The sequence below is a fragment of the Lycium barbarum genome, chromosome 5 (assembly GCF_019175385.1).
Source record: "Lycium barbarum isolate Lr01 chromosome 5, ASM1917538v2, whole genome shotgun sequence".
NCBI classification, from domain to species: domain Eukaryota; kingdom Viridiplantae; phylum Streptophyta; class Magnoliopsida; order Solanales; family Solanaceae; genus Lycium; species Lycium barbarum.
The window spans coordinates 24,743,410-24,767,052 of record NC_083341.1 but is presented as its reverse complement, the minus strand read 5'-3'; the positions used below and the strand labels follow the sequence as shown (position 1 = coordinate 24,767,052).

Sequence of the window (23,643 nt, the reverse complement as noted above, 5' to 3'; positions counted from 1 at the left end):
GAAAACACTGAGCTATCCTTTTCCTTGTTGTTGAGGGTGTTCGAAACATATATATCTACATAAATTCAGAAAATTTACCCTATATCTACAGTGAAATTTTTCGCCCAGGGTGTTCAAGTGAACACACTGGGCTGCCTATAAATTCGCCCCTGGTTTTCGATAGATCCTTGGCTCAAGAATCAGGTGAGTAATGTTTATATTAAATATGAAAGAAAAGTCTAGGTAAAAATCTCATGGTTAATATGAAAGAAAAGTCTAGGTAAAAATCTCGTGGTTGTTTATAGAGGTGTACATAGGTCGGTCTAATTCGACTTTTTTATTTACCACATCAAACTAATTATATCGGGTTTTTAAATCTAGAAATCAAATCAAAATCAACAAAGTCGGTTTCTCGATCACTGATTTCGGTTTCTTTTTATTTTTTAAATTTTGTGTTCAGTCAAACACCGCTATATAAATTAAAACAGAGTGAGTACTAAATAAATCTTCAATGAATCGACATATATGCCACAACAATGGTCAAATTTAACGGAAAATGGATAGTGAGGAAGTGAAAACAACTTCTTTAGATGGGTAAAGCTAACCTATATCGGGTGTTTGCATCAAATCAAATTAATTTGTCATGATTAAGTGATAAATTAAGATGAGAATATATATTAATTAATCATCATTAAATAATTATATATATATATATATATATATATATATATATATATATATGTCATGTATTTATTAAATTGATATAAACACCTGCGAAGATATTTACATAACCATTGAAATAGCAAACTGATAAAAGAAGCTTTTTCTTTCATTTTGCTTTTTCTTAATTGAAGTTACTCACTAGACCTGCCTAATAAGGGAAAATAACAATCTATGTCTATTTGGAGAAAATATTTATCCGAAATGGTCCATATTTTTAATATTACACGAAACGGCCCTTTTATACATTATTATACACTTTTATACAAAGTTTAGACAGTAAATGTATAATATTGTATATCGTGTGTATAAATACTGTTCCAAAAAAAAGTTAGTTATGTGGATGTAAATTAAAAATATGATTACATGAATGTAATATTTTATGGTGGATTGTATATTATTCCGCCAAATAAGTCTTGCTAGACAAGGTTTATTCAATAATCTGAAGTTTCTTTTAGATAAAATAAACGGAAAAGGGCCAAAATTACCCCTGAACTTTGAGAAATGGTTTATTTATACCCTTCGTTATACTATTGGGCCAATTATGCCCTTACCGTTATACTATGATCCAAATTTATCCCTTATCTAATCGGTCTGCCACGTGTCCTAATCCTAGATGTTTTGCCCATTCCCCCCCCCCCCCCCCCCCCACCACCACCCACACACACACAAAATAATTTGTTACCCACCTAAATAAACCCAACCCGACCCGTTCTCCTTCAATTTACTCTCTAAAACATTAAGATTTCACTTTAAAACCCATTGAATCTCGCCCTACTACATCTAGAACACAACAGAAGAGAATGAAATAGCTCATTAGGTGAAAACACTCTTTTCTTCTGCATCAATAACATCAAAATCAGACAAATTGAAAACAAAAATACTACAAACAAAAAAAAAAATTAGTCTGTGTTTTACTTGAAGTTCTGTGGAAAACTATTTTCCTATGCACTAATAACATCAGAATCACACAAACTCACATAAGGAGAAATAAAAATAAAAGAATAACATCAAGCAGACTCTTTTCATGTATGTTAGTATCAACAGATTCACACAAGAAAAATTAGCAAATGAAAAGCATGAAATGAGTCCGTGTTTTGCTAGAAATTCTGGTAAAAAACAGACGTTAAACGAGTCAGGTTGGGTTTATTTAGGTGGGGTAAAGATTTGTTTTGGCTGATCTTTCTTTTGCATTTTCAACATGAGGTATTTGGAATCTAACATACTAGCTTTTGTAAGCTAGTTTTTTTTCTCTTTTTCTTTTTTTTTTAAAATTATTTATAATAAGCCAATTTCACAAACTACATTTGTTTGTGGCCATTGAAGGGTTTGGCATTGACCCCTACCTTGTTAATTGAACATCAAAATATAAGTTTCTTTCTTATTATGTGCGGAAATGGTTAACATAACCCAGTACAATTTGAATAGAAAAACTTAACTTGTAAACTCGCTTATATTTTATTTTCAGATTTTTTACATGCAAAAATAATTATCTCTCGTGAAATTTGTCGTAAAACTAAAAAAGTGAAATGGACCACAAATCAATCGATCCTTGTTATAGTACCTTACAAATGGAGTTAAAAGCAATACTCAATTTTGGGTAATTGATCATCAGAGTCACTCAACTATGTTTTGTGTTTCAAAAGTCACTCGACTTTGGGTAAGTGACCTCTATAATCACTCAATTTTGTTTTGTGTTTCGAAAGTCACTCAACTTTTGGTAAATACCCTCCATAGTCACTCAACTTTGGGTAAGTGGCCACCATAGTCACTCAACTTTGGGTAATTGGCCTCCGTAGTCAGTCTAGCTAGAAATATAATTTTCGATACATAATTAATGACGTGACAGTTATATCTTTTTTTTAAAAAAAAAGTAAAATCAATAATTAAATTTATTTATTTAGGATTCAATTCATCATAATAGTGCATATAATACAAAAGTTTAGGATATTATTCATCATTAATACATAAAAATAATAAACTTAGACAATATATCCCAAGTAATATTGCAAGGCATAAAAAAAAAAAATTCTAAGTATTTAAAATTCTATCAAATCAAACAAGTGAGCCAATAAACACAAAATAAATCATAAACTCTAAAATATTAAAAGAAAAGGTTCTTAATAAGAACTTGAACGAGAGTTTTATAGCCTTCAAAAAAGAAAAAGACAAAAAAGAGCCTTGCAATATTACTTAAGATATAGATTGTCTGAGTTTATTATTTTTATGTCCTAATGATGAATAATATCCTAAACTTTAGTATTATATGCACTAATTATGATGAATTGGATCCTAAATAAATAAATTTAATTATTGATTTTAATTGTTTAAGATATTTTTAAAAAAATTATAACTGACACGTCATTAAATATGTACCGGAAATTATATTTCCCACTAGAATGACTATAGAGGCTAATTACCCAAAGTTGAGTGACTTTTGGTAGACAACAAAATTGAGTGACTATAAAGGCCACTTACCCAAAGTTGAGTGACTTTTAGTAGACAACAAAATTGAGTGACTATAAAGGCCACTTATCCAAAGTTGAGTGATTTTTGAAAGACAAAACAAAGTTGAGTAACTATGATGATCAATTACCCAAAGTTGAGTAACTATGATGATCAATTACCCAAAGTTGAGTAACTATGGTGGCCAATTACCCAAAGTTGAGTGATTATATAAGCATTTAACTCCTTACAAATGACATTCCATATTACAAACAAATACAAAAAGTAACATATTTTTCAGTCCAACACTGGATTACATACAAGACAACAAGGTTCAACTTCCAGAATACCAACACATAAAAGAAAACTTTACACTATCAGATAACCCTTTCATCTTAAAAAGAAACAGGTAAAAGTGACATGATAGTGTAGAAAATATTTACATTTATCGATGTATATAAGTTAAACTCGAGAAAATATACACATATTTACATCAGTCTGTCACTGCAGTTGATATTTTAAGTGTAACCGGCATTTTAAGTGTATAACCGGATACGACTAGTAATCCGTCGACGACAAATGGGACAATCTGACAATTTTGGACCACATTCTCTGCAGGTCTGCATTCAATTGATTCCCAAATCATTAAAACCATAATAAAAATAGAAGAGAGGAAGGAAATTCATCCTACAAACTGAATAGTGGACAAAAAAACTCACCATGTGTCCACAACCAAAAGCCAGATCTTTAGTACCAGTTAGACAAACTGGGCAAACCTTCATTTTGAACATGCAAAAAGGAGGAGATCAGTATGAAAGTTGTGGTTCTCTATCAGTCAATTATCTCACAAAAGTAGAAATGTCATATTCACAATATAGGAAGCACCAAAACCAGTATAAGCAGAACCATGTAGTATCTAAGTTTCACGCACAGTTTCTAAACCAAGAAATATTAAAGGCCTTACTTGAATACGTTCATTTTGTGGGGATCCTGAAAGACTTTGATCTTGAGTTGGGAATGCCATGGGGCGACGGTAAGGAATTGGTGGCGGCCTTGGAACTACCTTCTTCGCCTTACCTGTTCTTCTCCTATACAAGAAAATTCCAACAGAAGTAATAAGTACAACCAATGAAAATCTTTTGTGAACTTGGCTTAACTTGGTTCAAGTGCATCCAGCATCCAACCCTTCCCAACCTTGTGGTCGAGTGCAAGATAGAAAATAGGACAAACGAGAGAAGAGGGAAGAAGGTTAAATTGATACAATTAAGTCCCCAAAAGAATAGTCTAGTGGTTGATGTGTGGGAGTAACACTCTAGTGGTTGATGTGTGGGAGTAACACTATCTTTCCGAGAAATCACTCTACTAAGTTTTTGTTGCTCCTATTTCTCTTTTCTTATTTAGTTTTCTTTAATTTTTTCCAGAGTCAATAAAAATTTATATTTCTTTCAGTGTAAGGATTGAAATTTCGAGAGCGTCAGTGTTATTGCAGCAAAGTTTCATTCTTCACATATTCACAGATGCTCTCGAAATTTTGCTATTACATAATTTAACTTCTCTTATCATCTTAATTGTAGTCGAACAATCATAAAAAGGGTCCAGCGTATGCTTTTTCATTTTTACTTGGTTATGAGTTGTTGTTCTGTGGTTTAAGATCTCATTGTTAGGACTTAGCCCAAGGAATAAAGTAGAATAATTTATCATATAAGGCATTTTGTTCAATAACATGTATAAATTGATGCCGGGTGCCAATAGTAAAGCTAGTAATGTGCCACATACCCAAGTAGACCAAGTTCTCTAGCTGCTTTATATTGGATAGGGATCTCCATGAGCGCAGCAAGAGCAAATGCAGCTTCTTTTGCAGAATCAGTTGTATATTTTTTCATGATAGCAGTAAAATTCACAAACTGCACATGGAAAAAATTGTAAAAACTAATATACGCTTCTATTGTAGATTCCATCTGTAACTTAAAAAATTCTACAAGAATTATACCTGAAAATTATCAAATTCACGAGCAGGTATCAGGTCATCAAATTTTTGCATGTCTTCCCAAGGTCCATCGCCAACTCCAACAAGAACAATAGAGAGAGGATACATGCTGAGAACAAATTCTCAATGATTGAGAATTTTTTATGTAATAATTCTTCTAATAAAAGATCGAAGATATCTTACTAAACACGGCATTTGGCAATAGAAACCAAAATGGAATTTTTGAAGTTGGAGTTGGAGTTGTGTTTGGCCATAGTTTTTGCAAATAATATTTGGTTGTTGAAATGTACTTTTTCTAAAAAACATGAAATATGATTTGTATCCCCCAATTTCTAAAAACTAGCAAAACCACCCAAAGCAATTAATAAACATAACCAGTGCGAGAAATATAGCAACTATACTCGATATTAGCTTATGTAGTACTCAAGACTGATGGTTTTTTTCCATCAAAAGGATGCAATTGGGAAGCTTACTAGTGTACACAGAAAATATAGCATCTCTAAATATGGCTTTGTTGCAAAATTTCCACCTGCTTCTTTTCTTTTAAAGGCTTTTTAGTACATGATGTTCAATGTTTGTCGGAGTGGAGAGCAACTGAGCAACATAAGTTGCCTCTAACTAGTAAAAAAAGTTGTATGAACTTTTAGGGTAAAAATTGAGCAACATACAAACTTTTGGGGTAAAAATTAAAAACAGAAAAACAAAAGTAAAGGTCCAAAACAGAAAATGGAAAAAGTGAAAAACAAGGTTTTGGTTGTTTTTCAAATTCCAAATACAAATTCAAGTTGTATTTGGAAATTTTATGGTCAAACACCATAAAGTGAAAAAAGCGAAAAAAAGTGAATAATTCTCATGGCCAAACGGGTCCTTTCATGCATTAGGCCTTACAAACAAAGATCCAATTCTATCTGAACTACTCATTTTCAAATGATATCCACATTGTTCACAAAGAACTGATCAAAGCAGTAGAGAGAGAATTGAATTCATCCAAGTACCCAAGGGAAAGAATGAACAATTCTTCATTTGGTAGCATTTTTAACAGAAAATTTTAAAAATGAGTTCTCTAATATACATTGATAAACATGTGAGATCATACTTTGACTTTTGTGTTAAAGGGAAAAATTATATAATAAAATTGTATCATTTTAATTTTATATATAAGAAATTCTGTTTAATAAGAGATGTAGAAGATATCTTAATCCTAACTCATCTATCAGGACGGATTTTGTTACGACATCACAAAGAGAAAGAGTAGAACCACGTAGTCGAGAAGGCAGTGACCCTTTCTACTCTACAGAAAACCTGTTTTTGCACATTTTTAAGTTGCATTAACCTCTATGACCAATACACAGCCATGGCCAATAGGGTGAAATGGAGCACCGGAGGTAACATAGAGATGAAACTAGTGACGAGCTGAAGTTAGAATCTGAGTTATCAGAAAACATTTGTGGATAGTGTCCACAAAACAATTTGCCATCAGTGCTTATACGATGTCTCTTTGCCAAGATCAAATATACTACTTTGCTCCAGAACATGCAACGCCAACTATTTACCCACGTCCATGATAACCTTATATTCTATTTTTTTTTTTTATAAGACCTTATATTATATAAAGCTGAATATTTTGACAGCCAAGGCAACCGGACTGATCTGCATTGAGTGGTTAATGAATTACAGCGACAGATAGGGTTCTATCCCAATTAAAAAAATACATCTATGTCATTATACCTTGCAGTAACAATAGAATTAATTGTCTTTTCTTCTTGTGGGCTGAGTTCCATGTCACTCGTATTGACACTCCGGGTAACCTACAGGACAAGAGAAAGTGTCAACAATTTACAGCAGGAAGTGCAAGACTATAATTAACGAGGTTCCCCATATATATGTGTGCTTATGCATGCGGATTGATTTGGTGTGAGGGGGGGTGGTAGCATTTAAGAACCTGTCCATCAGCGATGATAACCAACACATGGTATTGTCCACCAGTTCTCTCCACTATATCTACTGCAGCATCTACTACTGGCCCATATGATGTTGGCCCTTGAACACAAAAGGACATAATCAGGACGATATGGTTTAGAAAATTCTTTAAACGAAGGTTGCTAGATTAGTAAGAAAAGGAGAAATAAAGCAAGCATAAAACAGAAAGATACCAGATAATTGCAGATTTGGAACTATTTTCCTGTAGCAAGCTAGGACTTCTTCAAAGCCATGGCAAGGAGAGTGATCACTGTGAAAGCTAAACACGTCTTGATCATGCGTGGTCACTAGAACCAAAAAATAAAAAAATTGAGTTCAATGGCAGAATGCAAAGCCAACAGAAGATTAAAAAGACCCACATGATAGTGAATGCCAAAACAGCAGAGAAGGATTGTTTACAAGCAGAAATTTTGGGGAATGGAACCTACCATCACCAAACCCAAAACAAGGAATTAAATTATCTTCATCAAATGGAGACAACGTCTTTCCAATGATAGATATGGCTTTCTCGTATGGATTTTGTGAATCGCCTATTGCATGCAAGCTCCTATTGTTGAAGGAAACTTTACCTTCAGAAAGAAAACAGATACTTTTACCTTCAGAGTAAAAAAATCTGAAGAACATCTAATCACAAGAAAAGTTGAAAATGGTAAAGTAGAAAACTAGCAAAACTATGATGAAAGCTGGAGAAGTGTCAATTTTCATTGTATTTATACACGGGTATTAAACTTAGCACAAGCTGTTGGCTGTTTTCCATTAAAATAAGCATCAGGAAAAGCTAAAATGCAATGGTCCCAATAAATTCACAAACTACCTTATACCAATATCATGTCAATTAAAATAAACTAAATGGAACATGTTCAGACCTAAAGAAAATACTTAGTGATGGAGAGGCCACGTTTGAGAGTAGATGTCATAGATAGTAATTTTCAGACATGTATTGATATTGCAAATGCTCCAGAGTTCCACTTCTAACTTGTACAGAGCATCATATGTTACGACATGAGGATTTATACTCAACAGACAAGGTAATACAACTGCTCTACTAACCTGTCCATTCGTTACTTTTCGTGAAATCTATCCCAATAATTAAATTTGATGACTCCAGTCCTGATTCTCTCAGGGCTACAGTAACCTGAAAATGAAGTGGTCATTCAGATACATGTAAGGAAAAAAAAGCTTCAAAGACATGCTACCTTCTGGTTTTAGGGAAGATTATGGATCATCCTCACCTGTAGGACGTTATTAGAAATTTGTTTCTATAATAAATGAAAAGTTAGATTTACGACAAGCAACAGCATATTAATAAATGGACACTTATACCTACCAGTTACCAAAGTAAACAGCTGCCTGTTTAATAGATAATTGGATTATTTGACTCCTTAGAATGTTCTTTTTGTGCCATCACCCCCCTCCCAACACACATACCAAAAAAGAAGAGTAGTAGTATGTACAGCATTTGGAATATCTCCTATGCAAATGAATACGTTATCTTCATACATAACTTTTCAGTTTGACCAGTGATCAATTGAGACAGAGGCTTCATTTACCTTATTATAGTCTCCCTTATTAGAAGCACATGGATCAATAAACAATACACGTCCTTGTAGAACAAAAGTGGGCACTTGATCCAAAATTTGTCTATAATGTGATTTTTGTCCTCCTAATTACTCTATAGCCTTTGTCATATCCTCTTCCTAGTATGCAGATAATTTTGCTTCAGAGGTGTAGAGCTATCTCTGAATTTTTTCTTAAGTAAACGTAGAATTGTACTTATCACGACAACAAAAGAGGTGTAATTTATTTCTATCTAGGGATAAGAACTATATTCCATCATGCAATCGAGCTAGGAAGCAATTATATAACAGTTTCAGGTGTGTTATTAACGATGTCCCAACAGACATACTCCTCCAACAGGGTTATTCCAGAACGATCTACTCTTCCAGCGAAAAGTATTGCAGGTGTACTAATAAGAGAACTTAACATCTTTCAACAACAGACCTTAGGTTACTAAATTCATCACAACGATAACCAAATCAAGCTTCTCATCAACTTGTGTGACGTAAGGTAAATGCAAAACCTCCAACCGAAATATGGCTGAGAGGCATTTAAGATGTAGACTGGTGATTTCCTGGTAGTAAGAAACCTATAAAGAGAATTATGACCAGGTGATTCAAAAAAATACAAAATTACCACACCTGAAATCTGAACACATATTTCTCGTGTTAAGGGGATTCAAAAAAAATTATATGTATAAATAATTTCTTAACATGCACAGCATGTGATTCTTCTACTGCTGAAAAATATGATTTTAGAGAGTTGAAAACCAGTGTTATCAAAGGCGCGCTTTAAGCGCGCTTAAGCCCTGAAGCGAGGCTCAAAACATGTTGAGCGCTTCGCCTCGCTTTATGTGCGCTTCAGTGTCGTCATCAAGGCTCTAAGACATACTTTTCCTTGCCAATGAGTCTCTCTTGAGGAGGTGACACTAGATGATTGATATTTCACTTTATCTTAATATTTTTACAATTTCTTTGTCCATATATTTGTTATTCATGCTTATTATTATTAATCTTGGACTAAACATATATATATTTGTATTTTTGCACCATTGCGCTTTTTTTCATTAAAGCCCACGCTTTATATGCGCTTCGCGCTTAAAGCCCTAGCTGACCTTAGAGCTTTTTTCGCGCTTTTCGCTTTTGATAACACTGTTGAAAACATAATTAACTAAATAAAATTTACCCTCTAACATGCATAACCTTTTAAAAGAGATGATGAAACACTTTAACATAGTACAAGAGCAGGCAAAGGTCCTTAGTTTGAGTCTCACTGCTCTTTGTTATCCAAAAGAATTTCCACGTGCTTTGCCCGCACATGAAGGGCATATAGAAGACATAATTAATTAAAGGCATAATATATAAACAAGCCCTCAGCTGGCAAGTATGCCCTCTAACTTTGGGTGTGGACAAGTAGGCACGTCAACTTGACTCCACTTTGTCAGTTGAACACTCCAACTTACAAAATGATCATCTAGACACCTTCAAAATTTATGTGCCACGTCAGCATTTGTATTTATGTGTTCAACTTTATACAAGTTGAGGTGCCTAGTTGTGCACATCCAAAGTTGGAGGGCATACTTGGCAGCTGTGACCAATTAGTTTAAGGGCTTGTTTACTTGGCAGCTGAAGTCAATTAGTTTAAGGGCTTGTTTATGTATGATGCCTAGCTTTTATTACCACAACTTTCGAAGGGCATCTCTGCTACGTGTTACAAGTCGGTCTTTCTTCCTTAAACTCCGTTACCTACTCAAATAAATGGAGTCAGTAGTAACTTAAGGGCCTCCAATGCACTGATAGATAACAAACTAAGAGGTCGTTTGGTACGTGGGATAGGGTGAGATTCTCAGAATTAAATTTGAGATTAAATTTATAATCTATTTGGTTAGAGATAAATTTATACCTTCAACCGTACAAATTTAACCCCATATGTGTCCTGCATATTTCACCTTAGCCCATCAAACTTGGTACTATTATTTTATCTCACCTCCCAAGTGACATAAATTAATCCAAGAATTATAGTCTCCGGGATAACTTAGTCCGCGAACCAAACAACCATGCGTAGCAGAAAATGTAAAAGGCAGAACAAACCTGATCAAGGGATGAGAAATTATCAGGAATATAGTAATACTTGCTCTTCTTATCCTGCTTCATCTTGTCCACTTCCATTTTGCTGTTACTTGAAGCTCTCTTCGCATTAACAGAGCCCGAATCCGGCAAGTCTCTCACAGTTCTAGAACTAAAATTATCATTAATTATAGAGGACTCATAGGAGGACAAAGAGGATAGTGATCGATTTCCTGTTCTCCTGGAAGAAGTAGAAGTGCAGTTATCACTGGAACTATTACGACTACTCTGTTTACGAAATGGAAAACTGAATATGCTACCCATTTTATGTTAAATTTTTCTTCATTTTAGTGAATTTTGGAGGCCATTTAAAATGTTACTACCACTCACAAGTCTTGGTCTTCTAAGTGGTTGAAGGAGATAAGGAAAGAAAGGAAGGTATATGATTCTTTGGATACCACAAAGTGAAAGCCATTGGATTGGATTGGTACAACCATAAAATGCTTTAAGAATCGTCGTCAGGAAAAGTGATTCCAACCACCCCCACCATATTTTCCAGGAAACAGCTCTGCTTTAAAGTGTCATTAATGCTCCTGTCGTCACATGACTTTTCTACTGGTACTTATATTGCTGAAAAAGACTTCGTTTTGGGAGGGGGGAAGTTATACAAATTTGTCGTCTAATATTCTAAAATGTTCAATTTCATCATTTATAATAGGCCCAGGGCCCTTAAAATTATTATTAGAAAATTTCATTATATTCGAATTACGATATATTTTGTTAGAGCCCTGAATACATGATAAAGGGTGTGTTCGGTAATGATGGAAAATATTTTTCATGAAAAAATAAGTGGATTTCGTACTTATTTTTTTGTGTTTGGTACGTAAGCAAAAATATATTATCCTAAAATCATTTGTATATAATCTAAAGAAATACTATGGGGGTGGGGCAGGGTAGCAGGAGTGAATTTGTGTCCTAATTTTTTGGCACGTGAACTCATGGTCTCTCCGTAAAACTTGATATTTTATGTATATATTTTCTAATATTGGTATAATATTATTTGCTGGAACTCATGCTCCAAAAGGCTAAATGGTGCATTGGTTAAAGGTTGAATTATTTACATAGAGTAGTGCGGATTAGTCCCCACTTAATACATTTTCTCCTTAAGGGTGTGGGGTGGTGGGGTTTACGAGACTAGGGCGTGAAGATGAGATTTGTTGGAGGATGAGAAGATACAGTCAATACAGAATTGTCATTTTGAGGAATTTATTTTTTCTACTTTCACTAAAGAAGTCATTTTCCTTGTGTTTAAGAAACTTGTTTTTCTAAAAAGAATATATTCCAAAAAAATTGATCAATCAAACATGACAAATTTAAAAAATCCCCATTACACCGAAACTATTCCTATTAGACACATTAAACTCAAATTTTGAATAAATTTTTACGTATATTTTCAAATGTCCATTATATAATGAGATAACTTAAAATATATGACGCTCTTTCGTACAGGCATTAATCTTAATTAATAAAGTCCAATCAGAGAAAGTGATTCCCAATCACTCCAAGACATTTTCCTCGAAACTACCCTACTCCTGTCTCATATCATAAGTGTCCCAATGGTTTTTAAATTGGGAAAAAGCTTTCCTGTTCTTTCCCTATTTTGGAGAGGAAAATACTACTTATTCAAATCGCTTGCTTTTGTCCTCTCATTAAACTTTTAGTAGGCGTTTTGATATAGATTTAATTAAATTTTGAAAAATTAAGTTTTTAAAGTTAAAGTTGAAGTTTTGTTTGAACCAGTACTCCTATTTCATTTGGAAAAAATAATAATTGCGGGTGAGAAAAAAATGACTTGAAAATTTGTAAAGTTAATTTTTCAAATTTGAAAAAGTCTATCTTCAAAAATTAATCAAACAATCATTCCAGTATAACCAAAAAATATTTTGACAAAAACAAAATGATTTCTATTTCATAACACGGCTAGGTATATTCATATCCTTATAATTAGTACTAGTGTCATTTGGCCCGTGCTGACGTTAAATTAAATTGGTACTTTTTTATTTTTTTCTGCTCTTGCTCCTTTGTTTTTTGTAACACCAGTTTGACACTTTCGAAAGACTTCTCAATTATTAAAGTACAAAAACGTACTTGAAAGTTAAAAGAAAATATTTTCTTAATTTGTATATAACTTTAAAAAAAAAAAATCAAACAATTTAAAGCTCTTTCTAATTTCTATTTTACTGAATTTTTTTAAGAGTAAAATCTCTAATGATCCAAATCGAGCTTTTTCTATGTTAAATTAATCTCATTTTTTTTCGAATGGAACCCATATTGGCTAACTTATTTTTTACTAAAAGATATTATAGTATCCAATTAATGTCAAAAAGTAATTAATGCGAAAATATAGGTGTATGATGATATCAATAAAGTTAACTTATAAATGAATCTAAATAATTAAAAAACCTTAATACTGCAAGATACATTTGTAGATGTTCCTTTCAAATTAAACCACAAAAAAAAAAACTGAATTGTAATAAAATCAAGTTGTTCTTACTTTAAGCTTTCATTTTCCTTCCAAAAGATACATGTTAAAAAAATAACAATTTTTCCTTTTTCTTAATTTAATGAACTAATTTATGAAATCTACATTGTAATAACTTTTTCATGTTAAACTTAACTATTTTGTCTTAAATTAAAAATATTTATTATCTGATATTTTGTAAAATATTTTAATATTAAAGAAAAAAGTAAAAAAATATACTTCTTGCAATTGTCTAGTATTATTACTGTTTGGAGATTGAATTATATTTTCTTTAAGTACAGTATATCTTCAAATATTTTCAGAATATATTTAATTATAATATTTATAGTTCCTCTTTTAATATAGTAATTTATTAGATAAATTTTATGTTAAAAGTGTGCGCATGTAAAATTTGATTAAATAACTACCGTACTTTGAAAATCATTTGTTGATTAAGACAGAAGAATAATAATTTACATTTTTGATAAAATTTTAAAGTATATAATAATGATATAAAATATTTGTGTTTATTCTTTTAGTTTAAAGCTTAATCCTTCTTGAAATGAGATCTTTGTTAGTTAAGTATGTTTGTCAGCATATACGACACAAAATTATCGGAGAAAATAAATACACTATGTTTAATCGGACGACTAAAATTTTAAAATAGCAAATGATAAATGATAATTAACATCAATAATAATATTATAAGAATTTCAATAATTAAGCCTATATTAAGATAGAATTTTGAATGACAGTATAATTCTTTACATGTCTATAATAAATTTTAAGGAAAAAATTAATAATATTTCAACATAAAGGACTCAAATATGTATGAGTATGATTTGTGGAGCCTCTATAATCTTTTTCATGACATCATCATTTTAGCAGCATGAAAAAAGCCTTTAAAGTTCTCAAAATTTACAAAAATATTTGAGGATTTAAAAAGTAATAAAAACTTTAAGTAGGAGTAAAATGAGACCTAAAAATTCATGTGAGGACTATACAAAATGGGTATACTCCCTTATATATAGTAGTGATAGTAAGATCCTTTATATTTTCTCTTGTCATTAAAGGAGCTCCAACTTACAATTGGGGACTTCACGTGTAGCTCGTTTGGTCAAACTTTCAAAATTTACTTTTTTTTAAAAAAATTTGCAAAAATGATTTTTGAAAAAGTATTTTTGAAGAGTAGCATTTGTATTACAAGTATACAATCATCACATCCTTGATGGTTATATTGCACTTAGATCCATCACATCCTTGCCACTTAGAATATTACGATTTATTTTTGACATGGATTCAGCACTTAGATCCATTAGATCCTTGCCAGTCAGTAAATCTGCTTATTCTTGATCTTGAAATGCTTGAACTTTTATAGAAATGCTTGAATGATTTTAACTTGTAGAGAATTTAATTTTTCATCCAAAATTCGTCGAGCAATGACATGAGAATAATTTTATATTGTTGGAGGATGACAGGACACAATCAATATGGAATATCACTTTGTAGAACTTGTTTTTTCTACTTCCACTTGAAAAATCATTTTTCTCATTTTTAAGAAACTTGTTTTCTTTCTAGAAAAATTATTTTTAAAAAAATTTGACCAAAAATTGTTTCCAAATAATATTTTCCTCCCGAACACATTTAAAATGTTCCTATTAGACACATCAACTCAAATTTTAGTAAAATTTTATGCATATTTTTAAGCGGTTATTATATAGACGAATTAATCACTTAAAATATATGACAGTACTTTCTCACAGGCATTGTTAATGTTAATAAGGTCCCAATCAGAGAAAGTGATTCCCCAATCACCCCAAGACAATTGCCAAGAAACTACTCTGCCTAAAAGTGTGATAAAGGCTGCTGCCTCATTAGGTCCTACTGGTCTGTAAATTGGGAAAAAGCTTTCTTGTTCTTTCCCTTATTTTGGAGAGGAAAATACTACTTATTCAAATCGCTTACTTTTGTCCTACATTAAACTTTTAGTAGGGGTTTGGATATAGATTACGTTAAATTTTGAAAACTTAAGTTTTAAAAGTTAAAAGTTTTTTTTTTTTTTTTGATAATGAAGACTTTAATTATTTATAATTACGGCATAACTGCCGTATTCACCATTACATCAGAGTTGATAGCACTACGATTTCCTAACTTAGCTAGATGACGACAAGTAGTAGTAGATACTTTCCTAGTAACATAAGGGGTCGTTTGGTAGCTGGACAAGAGTCAAGTTATTCATGTATTAGTTTCTGCATTAACTTATACTATATTTGGTAGCTAGTAAAGAGACACCTTATTCATGTATTAATTTATGCATACTTATTTATCGTTTGATAGCTAGTTAGGAAGTAAGTTATTCATGTATAAAATTAGTCCGACATTTGGTTTGTAATTTAGAAACCCGCATAACTAATACATGTATAAGTTATGAGGGAATCTATGTATTATTTTATGCGGGGTAGAAGATGGAATAACTAATACATGAATAAAAAGTTGAAATGACAATATTACCCTTATCAACCCCCCCCCCCCCCCCCGGAACTTAAATACTTTCCGTTTTTAAACAATATTTTTTATATATTTTAGTATAATATTTTAATATTTTGTAAAAAAAAATTAATTTTAATTGTAAACAAATATCTTAATTTTAAAAAGTATATAATATTTATTAACTTTTAATATAACAAACTAACATTCAAAGAAATAATCTATGCATAACTAAACCCTGCATAACTAGTACTCCTGCATTACTAATATATGCATAACTAATACCTACGTTACTAATACTTACATTGCTAATACCCGCATAATCCTAACTAGCAACCAAACGACCCCTAAGTACTTAACACATCATTATTTAGTTCTTGCATTACAAATACAGGAGGAGTAGACATTAACATAGACTGAAAAGAAACTTGGGGTCCCAACTTTGCTTGTTGCGCCGGGACATGTGCCACTTGATTTCCTTCCTTAAAGTTGTGGCGGATCATTGGATTCTGCAATTTCCTCAGCCATAACCTGCAATGAAAAATCAAGTCATTAAAAGGGGAGGAAGGGGTGTGAAGGAGGTTTCTTACCTCGGTGGAGTCACTGTGGACTTCCAAAGGAATCATGTGATATGGTTCTAAGCCATTTTTAGACCAAGTAGTGGAACTTGGATCTCCATTGGCAAAAGTCATAAATAGCCCCCTAAACTTTGCCACATTTTTTTTGGGCTACCTAAACCGAGGGTTGTACCTATTGGGTACTTAGTGGGTACCTTTTGCCTATGTGGCGCTTACGTGGCGCAGCAATTGATTACACTTTTTGTTGGGCTCGTGACAGCCCTTTCATCCTTAATTTTTTTTTTTGGTTAAAATTTTATTTCTTTTAAATAAAATTTAATAGATAAATTAATAAAAAAGTAACCCACCTCCCCCCCCCCCCAACCGCCTGTCTTGTCCCCTGACCCCATCCCACTGTACGTTGTTCTCTTCTCTTCTCCATCTTCTTCCTTTTCTTTTATGCACTGTACGTTTCTCTCTTCTCTTCTCCATCTTCCTTTTTTTTTTCTCTTCTTCTTCTTCATTATAACACTTCATTTATTTTAATTATTTATATAAAATTAATTTTTGAATTGGATGTTATTTTTTACCACCATTTTTTTGTCCTTTTTAGATCTGAAAAATAGCATTACCATCTTGTTCACCGGAAAAAATGGGGATTCACCATTATTATGACTCGTTCACCGGAAAAAATGGGGATTCACCATTATTATGACTTGTTCACCGAAAAAAATGGAGATTCACCATTACTATGACTCTTTTTTTATCTCACCTTTCATTAAAGGTTGGTGGATTTTGTAAAGACATTGATAGACCTAAATAAGAGAAGAAAAGGAAAATAAATTATTGGTGGGGTGGGGAGACGGCGGTCGGGGCGGTGGTGCGGCGGTCGGTGGTAGGGGAGCGGCGGCCAGCTGGGGGGGGGATGAAGGAGATGAAAATTGGGGGAGGGGGTGTATAATTTATTTTTTAATTATTATGATGGACCTTACCGCCACGTGTCACGTTTTCATTGGACAAATTTACCACGTCATGGAGAGTGTAATACACTCTCTTAATTTTGCTGATTATTGTGAAAAATGTACCCCAATAGGATCAAATTTAGATTGGTTTAGGTACCTAATAGGTACAACCCTCGGTTTAGGTAGCCCAGAGAAAATTGTGGTAAAGTTTAGGGGGCTATCTATGACTTTTGCCATCTCCATTTCCGTGTGGTTCTCCCACGATGTTTTTTTTTTTTAATCACAAAGGGCCCATGTGCCTGATATTTCACTGAAGAGAGCTTACAAAAAAGAGGGGGGCTTGGCCTGACCTCTAATCAGTTTAAGGGAAATTACATAGTGATCAGGATGAAATATTCCCTTAAACTAGAATCAAAATACATGATCAACTGACAAAGAAGTTAGCTTTGTCATTTCTTATTCTCAAACTAGGCAACTGACAAGCATCCAAGTGGTAAGCACCACGAATGATTCTAGGCAAAAATCTATGGTCAGTCAGTAGCATAGGTTCGTTCATATTTGCACCATGTTTAGCTAGGCCATCCGCCACCTGATTGGCCTCTCTAAAACAATGTGTGACCTGGAAGTTAGCATGATTCAGTAGAGTATGTAGAGAGCTTAGAGTCTCTCTGAGTTTGGAATTTCTGAGGTTGTTCTGTTCGATCATATTAACAATCAGAAGAGAATCAAGTTCAAAGAGGAACTGATTGAAACCATTTTCCATGCACCATTGTACACCAAATAATGCAGCACTGGCTTCTGCCAAGTTATTGCTTTCGCATCTCGATGGGGCGGAGAAGGCGATAATTAAGGAGCCAAGATAATCCCTGATTACCCCTCATATTCCCGCTTTTCCACTTTGGGCAAAAAAACTTCCATCGGTATTGATCTTGACCCATCCAGGCTCTGGTTTCTTCCATAGAACTGACTTGCAAATAATTTTTAGCTTCATACTTTCCACTGCACTGCATAGTTGTGTCCATGGAGGAGGAAACTTGATCTTTGGAAAAGCACAGGCCATTGCCCTTTGCAAGGTCCAGTTAATCTGAAAAAATATTTTTTGCTTTGGATAGGTTTACGCTGATCCCCATATTTGTAGGAGCATAAGCTTTTCCATAGCGCCCAGCAGATTACAATTGGAGTGATTTTAAGTATCATTTTGTGGATGCCATTGATAGCTCTCATCTTCCACCAAGTCTGCAAATTGCTCTTTGGATTTTGATTTGTAACTTTGATGCTTAGAGGAGCTCCAAAGTAATTCCATATCTGTACTGCCAATTGTCCCTATACAAAAAAATGCTCCAAAGTTTTGCAGTTAGGATTAGTGCAACATTTACACGTAGGTAGTAATTGACTAACATGTTGTTTTTTAAATTTACAGAGTATATCATCAAAAGGAAGCTTCCTTCTTAACATCCTCCACGAAAGAAAGGATATTTTGAAAGGAATTTTCTTATGCCAAACCTGATTGATGAAATTCATTGCAGGGAAATTAGCTCTTATTAGCTGCCAAGCACTATGATTATCGAAATTACCATTCGTGGAAGAATTCCAAATTGCATAATCTTGTTTATCAGGATTGCCCACGGAGATATTAAGAATTTTCCTGACAATGTTATCAGGTAGCAAAGTACCAAGTTTCCTCTCGTTCCAAGTATTTCCTTCTAGGAAATTCTTCACGGTGATCTTTTTGGATTTAGGAGCATTGGGCCATTGAAGAGCTAAAGCTCCATTTCCCATCCAGTTTTCCCACCAAAAATTACATTCTCCATTGTTGATTTTCCAGACAATGTTGTCCTCTACTTGAAGTTTGATGTTCATCATTTTCCTCCAAGTATGGGACTGTCCATATGCTCTTTTCCTAGCAACTGGATGTATAGTAGAACAATACTTAAAATACAGGAATTTAGCCCATGTGGATTGACTGGTTCTGAAATTCCACCATCTTTTGGTGGCAAAGGTATCACTGATCTCATGTAATCTTTTAATCCCAATACCACCTTTCTCTTTGGTTTTGCACAGGTTCTCCCAAGAGCTCCAATGGTGTTTGGTTTTTTCAGATGTTGAACCCCAGAAAAATCTTTGTAGATGTTTTTCTATAAGCTTGAAAGTTGCTTTTGGAGGGTCCATAGCAGCAAGTGTGTATACTGGAATAGCCTGCAAAACATGTTTAATAAGAGTTAGTTTTCCTCCGTAAGAAAGTAATTTTCCATGCCAACCACTTAACCTATTAACAATCTTCGTTACAAGACCGTCGAAATATTCAATTTTCCTACAACCAATATAAATAGGACAGCCTAAGTAGTTAAAAGGAAATTGCTTTTCCAGAAATCCAGTAGCCCGTCTCATTCTATTGATCCTGTAGTTGGCCGTTTTGGGAGCGGTGACAAAAAAGCTCTTGTCCCTATTAACTTTCTGGCCAGAACTTTTCTCATATTGTTGAATCACTTTCATAACTGCTTTGATGGATCTAGTTTTTCCTCCACAGAAGATAACTATATCATCTGCATAGGCAAGGTGATTGATTTGCAGTCCCTTCTTGTTCATAGAGAAAGGAGTGAATCTGCTATTGTTGTAGAGATTATTGAGTTGTCTTGTCAACACTTCTGCGTCTAGGATAAACAGAGAGGGAGATAAAGGACCTCCTTGCTTCAATCCTTGAGTTGAAGTGAAGAATCCTCTTCTGGTTCCATTAATGATAATGGAGTACCATACTCCAGATATCAACCTGAAAATCATGTTAGTGAAACCATCACAGAAACCAAATTTCGTAAGAACAGTCATAAGAAAAGGCCAAGCTAATCTATCGTAAGCTTTAGCCATGTCAAGTTTGATAATCATGTTGCCCCCAATATTATCCTGTTTAACTCCTTGAACAATTTCTTGAGCTAATAGGACATTTTCAGTGATAGATCTTCCTTTTACAAAACCACTTTGATTTTTAGAAATTAAAGTTGAAAGCAAAGGATTTAATCTAACTGAGATGATTTTAGAAATAATTTTGTTTGAAAAATTACTAAGACTGATTGGTCTTAGATCAGAAAAAGTAGAAGGTGAGGAAACTTTAGGAATTAAAGCTAAGCAGGTATGAGTATAATACTTAGTAAGCTTTTTACCGATGAAGAAATCCTGGACCATAGCCGTGACATCCACCTTAATGATATCCCAACACTTTTGGTAAAATGTGTCATTATAACCATCTGGCCCCGCTGAACTTACCGGACTCATATTAAAGACAGCATTTTTAACCTCGCTTTCAGAAGGAATGGATGTCAGCATGTTGTTTTCAGCTTGTGATACTATACCAGGAATGCAATCCAGGAGGTCCATGTTGGTCTTGTTCTGTTGCAGGTTGAATAATTTTTCAAAGTGCCTGATTGCAGCCCTTGAGATTTTCTCGTCACCTTGAATCCACCTGCCTTTGTTGTTCTTTATTCTATGCAATTTCATTCGGTTTCTTCTATCTCTTATAAGGCTGTGAAAATACCTGGAGTTACTATCTTCTTGCTCAAACCAGTCAACTTGAGCCTTTTGTTTCAAAATGGATTCCTGAATATTCATCCATCTTAAATACTCTGCCTGACCTTTGTTAAGATCCGTTCTAGTAGCTTCAGTGTTATCCTGGATATCTCTTTCCTCTAGGATTTGAATTCTATTTTCCCATTCCTCAACCTTCTTGTGAGCATCCCCTATAGTTATTCTAGACCAGTCGCTGAGCTTTTTACTCAGAATTTTCAGTTGCTGTTGTAATCTCCACATTGGGTTACCAATGATATTGGTATTCCAAGTTTGCTTGACCAAATCCATGAAATCCTTCTGCTCAGTCCAGAAGTTTAGAAACCTGAAGTAACTAACAAAAGAAAAGTGATTAGAATGACATTTAAACAGAAGAGGTCTGTGATCCGAACCTGTTCTCACTAAATGCCTCACATAGATACTTTGGAAATTTTGAGCCCACTGGTTGTTTATCATGATTCTGTCCAACCTTTTCCAAATCCTCTTTCTTGGCCCTCTATTATTGCACCAGGTAAGTTTTGGCCCCACGAAGCCCACATCGGCCATCCCACAATTATCCATACAGCTGATAAAGTCAAAACTCTTGGAAGCTCTATGAGGTTTACCACCCAGTTTCTCATCGGGATCCACTATAACATTGAAGTCTCCTCCAATGCACCAAGGATCTGTAATATTCTGATTGATATCCTCAAGGCTCTCCCAGAGATCTTTCCTTTCGGCTTTAGAACATTTAGCATAAACACTGGATATATAGTACTTTTCATTGCTAGCAGCATCATTGAATCTTATAGTAATTTGTTGTTCATCGTTAGCTATAACAGTAGCTAAATAATGGACAGTCCAAAAACACCAAATTTTACCATTATCGTTAGAAACACAATGTTGAAAGCCAAGAAATCTCTTATAACCTTCAATTTTGTCTTTACTAACCATAGGTTCCATAATAGCCACAAACTGACTTTTATTCATTTTGACCAGATTTCTCAACCTGTGAATCGCTTTTTTTTTTTTTTATCTAACCCCCCTAATGTTCCATATAATAGCACTAATCATAGAAACATTAGAGGGTAGATTTATTTTGAACTTCTTTCCTTTTTTTTGGATTTTCTCCTGCTTTTGCCTTTTCCTTTCTTTAAAGGCGAGGCTCCAGCCTGTTCAAATCCTTCAAGAGTATTGTCAATATGTTCCTGAAAAGGTTCAGGTAATTCTTGTTCGAAAAGTCTTGGTGAGTTCACATCACCAAGTTTGTCTTCTGTTTCTTCTCCCCTGTCTTTTTTATCGATGATAGTGTTATTGATTTCATCTCCATTTCCGCTATTTAAATCCACAAATAGCTGAATACCCGGTTGATTCCTAACGTAAGTGTCAACACTACAGGTTATGAAGCCAACTTCTTCCAACCCCCGTGAACTACTGTCCTGTTTTTCCTCTTCTTGCAAATCAGCGACATATTCTTCAGTTGCACTGTTAGAGTTCTTGTCGATTTCATTAGCGTCCTTTTCATCCTGTAAATTGTTAGTATTACTAACTTGTTGAAAGTCCTCATTCTCCTCTATCTCTTTATTAATTTCCGAGTGCTGATGTCTCTCCTCAAAGCTGGCCGTGTTATACATATTATCAGTGGTATAAAGTTTCCCTTCAGTAGCATTTTCTATCTTATTTTCCCCATTTCCAACTGATCTGTTGCTGATTCTTTTCCAAGCAGCTGTGACCTTAATCTTGTTCCTCTTCTTTGGAGGCTTTTTTTTTCCTCTTCCTCTTGATCCTATCCAGCTTTTCTTTCAACACAGACCCATTCTTGGCCTCGGTATAATTCTTTGGCTTGTTGGCCTCAACAATAGACTGTTCCATTCTCGTATCTGTGGTTTCTTGCGGCTTATCTAGCCCTTGCTTCTCCGTTGCATTTTGCATTTCCTGCTGATTATTTTCTACAACATTATCATCATCAACACTTTCCTCAACCTGTACCTTATTGTTCTGCATTATCTTCCTATTTTCTTTGTTAACCAGCTCCTCAACTTTCTTTTTTTCAACCCTGCTACACTGCAATATAGAATGTCCTAAAATTTTGCAATGAGTACAAAATTTTGGTACATTCTCATATTCGATCTTTTGGTAGAAACCTTTTCGAGGGCAATTTTCATCCTCCGTTCCAACAAAAATAGAATTTAACTTGGTCTTGGTTAAGTTTACCTCCACTCTCACTTTGGCCATGCTTGGTCTGGTTCGATTTTCTGTTGCAGCATCCATGGTGAGTGGAGTTCCTATTGGGGCTACTACTTGTTTAACATAATTCCAGGTGTGCAAATGGAAAGGCAAACCAGGTAACAATACCCAAACAAGGACTATCGGAGAGTCCTCATCGGGTTTGAACTCCGGTGTCCATTTTTCCAACCACATTACTTGTTCATCAATTTCAATGGATCTTTTATACCACACAGCCTTAAAATCTTCCTCCATCGAGAAATTAAGAAAGACAGTTCAGTAGTCATAAACGCCGATAGTAGCTTTACCTTTGACAGTAATTTTCTCCGCGAATCTTGCTCGAAGTTTCTCTATTTGTGGTCTGGTTCTAATGAATTCTCCAACAAGTGTAAATCTGCATTCGTTAGACATCACTCCGTAGTAATCTTTCGAGTTGAATAGAACCGCTGCTACTCCGTTGTAATTTGTGAATTTAGCTTTAACATCGGGGTTCCCAAATCGATTAGGGTTCTGGGTAGCAGGGGTCTGGATTGCTTCAGCATAGTTGGAATTGGATGGGGCTTTTTCGGTGGATGTGTTCGCAGTGTTGTTGGCATCTGTAAGGAGCTGCTCACGCGCCGTT

The 23,643-nt window shown here is 34.1% G+C and overlaps 2 protein-coding genes across 3 annotated transcripts; both read right to left on the bottom strand.

Annotated features, from left to right (window-relative positions):
* Positions 1-3,353: 3,353 nt before the first annotated feature.
* On the bottom strand, positions 3,354-11,325 carry LOC132640756 (E3 ubiquitin-protein ligase RGLG4). Of its 2 annotated transcripts, XM_060357510.1 has the most exons (11): positions 10,759-11,323; positions 8,162-8,246; positions 7,540-7,680; positions 7,285-7,398; positions 7,074-7,171; positions 6,860-6,939; positions 5,135-5,240; positions 4,921-5,048; positions 4,109-4,232; positions 3,864-3,920; positions 3,354-3,764 (listed from the first exon to the last, which is right to left on the bottom strand). In XM_060357510.1, the coding sequence occupies exons 1-11, from the start codon at positions 11,056-11,058 to the stop codon at positions 3,681-3,683; spliced, it is 1,317 nt and encodes a 438-aa protein (XP_060213493.1). In that variant the 5' UTR covers positions 11,059-11,323; the 3' UTR covers positions 3,354-3,680. The 2 variants fall into 2 exon arrangements, with proteins under 2 accessions (XP_060213493.1, XP_060213494.1); XM_060357511.1 differs by lacking the exon at positions 7,540-7,680 and having other exon boundaries at positions 10,759-11,325.
* An 11,204-nt stretch (positions 11,326-22,529) lies between these two features.
* LOC132639331 (uncharacterized) lies at positions 22,530-23,276 on the bottom strand. Its single transcript, XM_060355783.1, has one exon. It carries the CDS (start codon positions 23,274-23,276, stop codon positions 22,530-22,532), a length of 747 nt encoding a protein of 248 aa, XP_060211766.1.
* Positions 23,277-23,643: the final 367 nt, after the last annotated feature.

Excerpts from the sequence above, each read along its gene's own strand:
- LOC132640756 (XM_060357510.1), bottom strand. The coding sequence starts at position 11,058 with ATGGGTAGCATATTCAGTTTTCCATTTCGTAAACAGAGTAGTCGTAAT. Across the intron at positions 7,681-8,161 it reads GAAAAGTAACGAATGGACAG|GTAAAGTTTCCTTCAACAAT; the intron begins GTTAGTAGAGCA and ends TTCTTTCTGAAG. Across the intron at positions 6,940-7,073 it reads TTATCATCGCTGATGGACAG|GTTACCCGGAGTGTCAATAC; the intron begins GTTCTTAAATGC and ends CTTGTCCTGTAG.
- LOC132639331 (XM_060355783.1), bottom strand. The coding sequence starts at position 23,276 with ATGGAGGAAGATTTTAAGGCTGTGTGGTATAAAAGATCCATTGAAATT.